The sequence below is a fragment of the Hesperophylax consimilis genome, chromosome 28 (assembly GCF_061612785.1).
Source record: "Hesperophylax consimilis isolate HC1 chromosome 28, BYU_Hcon_1.0, whole genome shotgun sequence".
Classification (NCBI taxonomy): Eukaryota; Metazoa; Arthropoda; class Insecta; order Trichoptera; family Limnephilidae; genus Hesperophylax; species Hesperophylax consimilis.
In genome coordinates this window covers 13,472,967-13,481,895 of record NC_142863.1, presented here as the reverse complement: position 1 = coordinate 13,481,895, position 8,929 = coordinate 13,472,967, and the positions used below count along the sequence as shown (strand labels likewise).

Here is an 8,929-nt window from a genome sequence, read left to right as displayed (position 1 = left end):
GGGGCCTCCTGATTGGAGTTAATATTAAAAATAAATAATATAAAAATCGGTTCCTAGCAGGTGCCCCCCAACCTAAAATTAAGGCTCTAGTAGGGGCTCTTCAGGCACAAAAATATCAATAATGTCTTATTTTACAATTTTTCTTCGATAGTTTCAGTCCTGCAATACGGAATATTGGACAATCATGGACCTAAAAAGCCGAGGTCCATGGGAATAATAGACAGATTTATAACTTAACAGCCATAGAAAAATTAAGAACTATCAACATGTGACACTGACAGAATTTGACAGATCAGATAACAAAACATTTATTCGTGTTTTTGTAGAACTAAAATAATACTCTGTTATGTTTTTCATTGCTTGCTAATAAACCGATATTTTCATTAATTAATTTAATGATTTAAAGTTTTACAATGTTCGATAGCTTTAGGGACAAGTTTTATTCGGTAGTTCAAGATGGCATTAACCTCAATAACACTGTCCGACGTAAGATATCAGAGGCCCAGCAATCGACATCGAAAAAGCCGCCTAATTTTCAATTTTTACCACCGGAGTCCATTGATTATTCGACCGGGGCGGAATTACTCGAAAAATATCAAAACGAGTGGACGGAATTGCACGAAAATGCCGAGAAAAACGCGAAAGACGCAGAGTATATCGACGTTGTGATGTCGGATATACATAAAAACGTGAAGAAACGACTGGAAGACATAACTAACATTAATATTTGTCTTGTGGGCTTGCCCAAAGTTATAAGCTCCGTTGGGGACTGTGTTGATAGACTTAAGGTTTTGAGTGATTTGTTTGAAACTGTGGAAAAGGAGTTAATATGTTTGGAGGCGATTGTGGAAAGAAGTGATTTCGAGCAGAGAAAAATGGAGCATAAATTTCAACTAAACATGTATAAAGAGAAGAAATTAGGTAAGATTTTGCTGTAAATAGGTTACCTGTTTTGATTTTACGTCCAATGATTGGTGGCGACACTGGTCAGTAGCGACTTATACGAACTGTATGCTACAAGTTGTTTGCTAAGTAAGTACATAGCAAACTTATATTTAATAAGCACATTGACTCAATCGTTAATATATAGTATAAAATGCTTAGTTTCGTGCTGCGTGTAAATAAAGTGTTTAGTAATCCACGTAAATCGTAATGTTATATTTCGCATTAGTCAGAAGTACACTGGAATATGCATCGCCAATTTGGAATCCACAATCTAAACTTCACATAGATAGTATAGAACGTATCCAAAACAAATTTATAAAATATATTACTTCCAAATTCAACAATAACTTTGAAAGTACATTTGAAACTTTGCAGCAAAGACGAGTAGTAGCTGACTCAATATTTATTCACAGAATTTTAAACAATAACATCGACTGTACCGAACTTCTGTCCCTTATTAATTTTAACATACCTTTGAGACATAAACGACATACAGTGCTATTCCACACGCTTAACACGTTCACGGGCAGTGAGACACCCTACTTTGGCACTATTTTTTTGTATTAGATTTTTGCGATTGCTCTAGCATTTCCGTCATGATACGTACCAACCAACATCATCAAGAGCGACGCGAATGCTCTAGCAGACGTATCTCAATACATTTGACGCATGCTATAGCATACGCCACCACGCGGGGTACGCCGGGCGAGCTGTAGGGGAAGGGGTAAACACTGTTTTATATTTGTGTGCAGAAAAGGTCTCATGTGACAGTAAGCGATCTGTGGTTGTGTCAGCAGTGACAGTAAGAAATAGACTACCTATATTTTATAAGGATAAAGCAACTGCTCAAGCATATCTGACAAAAAAACTCAATAAACTTCGAATGCTATAGCATCCGCGACATAATTAAACTATCCAATGCGAATGCTATAGCATGCTCGTCCGGGAACATGTTAATTATAAAACATGCAATGCAGCATCTAATTCAGTCATACTCAACCTGCGGCCCGCCGAGCTATTTTGTGCGGCCCTCAATACATTTAATATCAGGAACATGATTTACAAAATCTGGCATTCTATATCACGTTAATTTGAGATTAATTGCGACTTTGACACATTGAAACCCGAAGAGGATAGTATAAGTATAATATACTATCTATATAATATAATATGGTATAAGAGTGTTGCTACTGCACACCATAACTGCACACGCTATATCTATCTCTAAAAAAACAAAGATTTGACAGACAAATATGCGCGCAAATAATTTTGAAAAACAAAAACCTCTTGAACTTACCTTTATATATCTATTTGATAGAATATTTTTTGCAGCCGGAAATTTTCTAAAATGGAATTCCGTAGCTACCGCCCCCCATGGATTTCGAAAAATTGTTGTGGGGAATTATATATGATGTTTTTGACTGTGCGGAATTTTCTTTCAGCGAAATTCTGTAACAACCCCCCCCCCCCCCCTGTGGATTTCAAATAATATTTTGTGGGGAGCACTCATTTTGAAATTTTTTTGTGGGGAAATATTATGTTTTACAGAAATTCTCTAACTACCCCCCCCCCCCCATGGATTTTGAATAATAAAAGGGGGAATCAAGCTCACACCGTTGGCAACACTGACCAGTATAGTGTTGCAGCCCGCTTAGCTTTACAAACATATGAATGTGGCCCGCAGAAGAAAAAGGTTGAGTATCACTGATCTAATTCGTCAATTATCCAAGCGCTTTATACTCTAAATAATATTTGTCTAAACTCTAACATTGACATTTTTTCAGATTCACTGCCCAAATTCAAACGTGGCATCATGTCAATAATTTAAACTGTTAAATGCGCATATATACAGACACACACAAACACTCACTTATACAATACACACATACCTATATACTACACACGTCACTTGGTAGTTAAGGAATAAACATACCACCTAGCAGACATTACAAGGAAACATATCATAGGTACCCAACATGAAATATCTTATTCCTGTTTATTGTTTCATCTCTGTAAATCATGTACTGTTTGTTTCTATAATATAAAATAAAAAAATAACATAAGTATCGGATATTGCATATCCCCGTGGATGAAGGGTGATAGTTAATACTTAATAGTTAATAAAAGATGGTATATTAAACCAAGAAGGATAAAGACACGAAAGATAAAATAGGCTTAATTCATTCCTTTGGATCTCTCTATCTTACATTCCAGTGTTAGCTCTAAGTTACCATGTACACTGATGATTAACATGTTCACTCTTTATTTCGGATGTCTCGAGAAACTCCGCACCTGCCAATAGGAGTGTGAGTCAATATGACAATCAATGCTCAGTGTAAATCTAGCAACTGTCGCAATGTTTTGTTTTTATGCTGGAATGTGCTTGAATGAATCACAAAAGGTTTTTGACCACCTAATCTAGTTTTAACCTTTCCTTATCTGTGGTGTGTATTTACCACACATTGCTTCTAATAACTTTAATAATTCAATAAACATAATAAATTGTGGGTTCAGATTTTAAGTATTCCTCCGTTATACATTTATGCACTGAATTAAAAAATAAAATTTTACATAGTATTCAAATTCAATTGAAAATCAGAGATTTTTGTTAAAAATCGGAAACAAATACACCATTCCAATCAACCGTGTGACAATGCTACGCGAAGAATGTGTGAGGAAATGACACGCTATTGATGTCCCGCTTTAGTTCGCTACGCGGGAACATGAGAAATCCACACGTCCGCAGTTGTATTTTTATTTAGACCATCGATACCTACGACCGCATAGCTGTGTGTGTGTGCTAGCATTGCTATCCGCCAGCCAGTTGGTCGCGGATCGTCGTTAGATGTGGACCCCTCGCACGTTTTTTTAGCATCTGCCGATTGTTTTTTCATGTTTTCAGCAATTAAATTACAATTTTTATCACTTTTGATATAAAATATAATAAACATAAGCGATTAGCTATGAATATTCATATTTTTCCGATATTAAATCTCTTATTTTGAGATGTGTATTGACTACACAGCACCGGAACGCGTGGATTTTTTTAGCACAGTAAGGGAAAGGTTAAAGTAACAACTTATTGAATATGGGTGATAGAGCTTTCCAAGTTTTCATGGTGAGGTATTCACTTTCACTGCCTTCACTGCCTTCATTGCTTTCACTGCCTTCACTGCAGTGAACCTGTTTGTGAACCTATGAAACTCCAACCTCCCTCATTCTCTTAGTCAGATAGTGTAATAAAACATTAATATTTGTATTCAGTGGCTTTGGAAACATCACGCGTTCGTCTCTCGGAGCAGCAGGCCCAGGAGTCGAGGAAGTCTGAGTCCAGGCAGCGTCGACTACTCGAGGAGCGACAGGCAGTAGCTGCCACGGCCTTCCAGCAGGACCTAGACCTATACAGGATCCAGGGGGAACTTCCCAGTAAGATATTACTTTGCCCTTTTCACGTGAATTCCGCACAAGAATCCTGATTGCCCGGAGCACTCCTGATGAGAGTTTAGAAGGGAGGCAGATAGGGGTACAGTAATAATAATAAATCTTTTATTATCATCCTTTTTTGTAACAAATAGAGATACTGATATCCTCACTGGAATTTCCCGTGCCAAGGTTTTCATTTACATATTATTAAATTTTACTGAAATAATTATAAATATATAACATGTTATTTTTTAGTGCAGTTGAGTAGTTTCGGTTTCAGTCTGTTATGGGTTTGAAAGCGTGTGTATATGTGTGTGTTTATCGCTGGCTTACCGTCAACAAATAGACTGTCTGACTCCATAAATTAATTATTGAAACAATCGAACTTTTATTGTTCATTTAAAGTTACAAGTAATATCAGTAAATTTATCGGAAATGTAGAGAAAAAGAAATAACTGTCAACTGTCAACGAGGCGCGCGAGATCTCGAATGACTTCAAAATGATTTCGTTGAACAGCTGACGGCACGAGGTAGAGTTGCCAACTTTCAAAGGTTGCCAGCGGCCATAAAGAATATTGAAATAATGTGCCAGTTCTTGTTCTCTACACTGTATTTGGTGTCAGTATATTTTCTATTTCTGATCTCCCTATGTTTTGTATCCAGCTTTTTATTTGAGATTTAAAAGTTATAATATTGTTGTGATTTTTGAATGAGAGTGGGATTTTTTTGTAGAGTTTAGTACCATATTATAGGAAGCTTTTTTGCCCAAATATTGTATGTTGTAGTTATTTCTTGTTAAGTAAATGTGTTAGTTATTTCTTGTGTTTTGTATTTATGAATATGAAGGAGTATTATTTTAAAATAGAGTAGGAAGTTTGGCAGTATGTGGTTATTTAGATCTGATCATTAAACATGGTTAAAGCCATTTTATACAATGTTTTGATTGTGGGATTATGGCATCCTCAATTAGGGTATTTCGCGAGGCTGAAGGCAGTGTAGATGGGAAGAGAAAGGTTGGGAAGTATTCAGATGCGATCACATAACATACTGAGAGTGTTTAGTGGTCTGGAAAGTGCCATAAATATATAATATATTCAGTGGAAAGTGCACCTAATTGTCATTTGGCTGCATACTGCCCCCCTCGTAATTATGAAACAATAATAAATTAATGTTTGTTGGTTTCCTCTGCTAGTTTAGCCCAACATTACTACACAAGTCACATCTTCCCACTATAATGATGGTAGCAGGTGTTTTAAAAATATTGTCTGAGTATCCGTAGCAAAAAAAAATCAAAACGTCAATAATATAATATGAACATTTATTGGACCATAATAAAAGTTCCCATAAGGACGTCAACAACAGAAATTTTTAAACTTTTTGACGTTCCAAATATACAGAAAATCTATGCCAAAAACATTCTGGTACATCACCTCAAAAACGATTTACAGGCAAACACCTTACATACTCATAAAACCAGAGCCAAACAAACAGAGATACTAAATATACCAAAGTGTAACTCTACCTTTGGACAAAGAAGCTCTGAATTTTTAGCAGTAAAGGTTTATGACAAACTCCCACTTAGTATCAAACAATTCAAAACAAAAAATAACTACATTAAGGACATTAAATCTTGGCAAGGAACTACCGGATAAAGAACTGACTAGTATACTTAAAACGTCATTGTAGAAGTTTATGGAAATCCTTACCCAAAACATGAAGTTGAATCATAGAAGTCGCTGAAAACTTCCAAAACCTAGTCCCCCTCAACACAGGATCTCCTAGTGAGGAGGACTATGAATATAATCAAAATATATTATACATATGTATAAATATACATATTCTTGTAAAGATATAAAAAATAAAAAAATTTGAAGGTCTCCATAGTCGAGGCGTAAGGCTCTTGACTAGCAATCATCGTGCTTAAATTTTGTTTGATTAGTTTGTATTATTTCAAAATTCAGGTTCGGCAGGTTCCAGAGTGGAAGATATCTCAGTATTGCCCTGGTATAAGACCACCATTTAGATTTGAAACGTTACTTCCCCATCTTCCTCTTCACCGCATCTCCTTCCCCTCCCCACTGCCTTCAGCCTCACAACATACCACAATTGGGGATGCCACAGTTTCACTGGCAGCCGGGAGCAGTTGGGACTTTTGTAAATGACCCCGGTAAAACAGTTTTACTGGCCAGTGTCGACTGGTGGTCTTTTCATTCTAAAAATATCTTTATCTCCTTTCAGTTAAATTGGCGATAGCGAAAGCAAGAGAGGAACCGACGCTTGAAGAAATACAATTGGATAGTGAAGACACGGCTGAACTAGACGACTTCCTGAGCAAATGATACATTGTAACAATCTATAGATAATAGAAGCAAACGAAGATATGGCATGAAGGCGCGCTGACTGCTGCAGAGCTACGACCAAACCGTGCGGCCATCCAATGAAAGTTATGTATTTGGTGTGTAGGTATCGAAAAAGGCAGGGCGTTTGTGAATGCGATTTGCAATATTTTGGTGAACGATGTTGGCAATACGCGTTGTGCACGCGGTTTTGATGCTGATAATGCTTTATGGCCCATCTCCCTTGTTTCTGTTGTCTATGTATCGATCAGTCTTCTTTGGGGCCTGGCGTAATCACATACAGTCTGGCGAATAAATGTAGCAAGAAAGGAATATGCTGCAATCGTTTAAATTACTTTAATCGGGAACAACAAAATGGTTTCGAAAGTAAATTGATGCAATTTTATAAAAGAACTATGGTCCAGGTGCTCATTTTTCACATTATTCATATACGGTGTTCAGAAAAAGTGTTACTAATAATAAAAACTTTTAGCATTTATATAACGCCAGCGTATCCTTAACCTTTCCGGGAGTATGGACGCTAATGGACGACGGTACACACTTTCGCCAGAGGAGTATGGAAGGCTATGGACGACAGGGGTTGCATATTCATATTCGATGCATATTCTGTAAATATGCATCGTATTGCTATCTATGGGCATATTACTGTTACTTTATACCAATTTTAAACATTTTACATCATTATCGACAGAGATATTGGCTGTTATTTATTTTGCATACTATCATAAAATTTAATCAAAAAATATATTTTTTATTTAAAAAAAAAAACTCACTCCCCAGAGCACGGCCAGCATTACATAACTTACTCCCGGAAAGGTTAAGGAAACTATTAAAAAGTCATTTCTCTGAATATTACTAGCTATTCTGGGGAAACCACATATGGTAGATTATGTACTATTTTTATAAATATATAAATACAGTATCTGGTAACACAGTACATATAAAAAAACTAAAATAATTTTGCAAAAAACAAGGAAGTGATTATAAAAATCAGCTGGCGCACGGCGAAAATTCAATGTCGGCCGTCAAGAAGTTAAAAAAATCATTTATTGTTTTTCCTATCTTGTGCCAATTTGACAAATTTGGGAGACAAATGAACTTCACATCCAAATGTTCTATAAATTGTAATTGCTTCAGTAACGAAAAAAATTATAATTAATTTCTACAAGTATTGTGATATGGCAGCATTTATAAAGTTAAAAACATTCAGACAATCAATATTGTCATAATGATGTATGTGCTGCATGTTGACATCTTATTTGTGCTGGGACACAAATCTGCTACTCTATAAATTAATCATAATTGCCAATTATGATTCTCAAATAAAATTTGTCTTTGGACTTAACTGACTCCGTACGTATATATATGCTAAGAAATATAAGAAAAAAAAAACAGTGGCTAAGTTTGATTGGAAACGATGACAGTTAGCGTTTCCTCAGTTTTAATTGGTGACTGCGGCCTATCTCGAATAAATTTTAATGGCAATAGTTAGCCTTGGTTTTAAATGGCGTAACGGTTCCGTCCGAATGTTATCTATAATAATTCTACACACAACATACTATTTGTCCCATTTCTTAGGTTGGGTTGTTTCAAACCCTTGTCACATTTGGTTAACATTGAACGGACGATCAATGCAATTTTGAAGTTTTGAAATTTGAACAGTCATTACACCTTACCAGCAAAGGTAAAGCAATTTTTTAGGTTTATCTAGTATTTTTAAATACCTTAACGATTGTGGTATATGCCTAAGAATTCACAAAGTTCACTAACATGGTTGTGATGACCTCAAGGGCGCTGTACAACTTGTTAGTTCCTAAGCTATCTAATCTTATCTAATTTTATTATTTATGAACTGATACAGAAAAGACACTTTGCATAAACACACTTTTATTAGAAAGTTTAAGGCGATGCACTACGTCGTGTAATATTTTAAATTGAGCCGCTATCAATAACAACCCCTATGTATATGGCGATAAGGTTTAAATTCCCGCAAAACACCATCCCCCGTTTTGATTTATGCAAGAAAAAAACATGGCCAAAAAGTGCCTTTTATTTTATTTTGTGGATGTTCAGGCATAAATATTTAATTTTTTTTCGATCATTTTATAAATAACTTAATTTGTCACATTATACAATAAAATCATAATCAAAAATGGGTTTGTAAGTAGGAGATTTTGAACTTTAAAGAAGTTTTCATCGGCCTT

The 8,929-nt window shown here is 35.6% G+C and overlaps 1 protein-coding gene across 1 annotated transcript; it reads left to right on the top strand.

The window, feature by feature from the left end:
• Nucleotides 1-284: 284 nt before the first annotated feature.
• Dysb (dystrobrevin binding protein dysbindin) lies at nucleotides 285-7,219 on the top strand. Its single transcript, XM_089648627.1, has 3 exons — nucleotides 285-921; nucleotides 4,210-4,371; nucleotides 6,607-7,219. Exons 1-3 carry the CDS (start codon nucleotides 414-416, stop codon nucleotides 6,705-6,707), a joined length of 771 nt encoding a protein of 256 aa, XP_089504753.1. The 5' UTR covers nucleotides 285-413; the 3' UTR covers nucleotides 6,708-7,219.
• Nucleotides 7,220-8,929: the final 1,710 nt, after the last annotated feature.

Bases quoted from the DNA above. Each gene is read 5' to 3' on its own strand.
- Dysb (XM_089648627.1), top strand. From the start codon at position 414: ATGTTCGATAGCTTTAGGGACAAGTTTTATTCGGTAGTTCAAGATGGC. The intron at 922-4,209 runs GTAAGATTTTGC...ATTTGTATTCAG, and splicing joins GTATAAAGAGAAGAAATTAG to TGGCTTTGGAAACATCACGC. The intron at 4,372-6,606 runs GTAAGATATTAC...ATCTCCTTTCAG, and splicing joins GATCCAGGGGGAACTTCCCA to TTAAATTGGCGATAGCGAAA.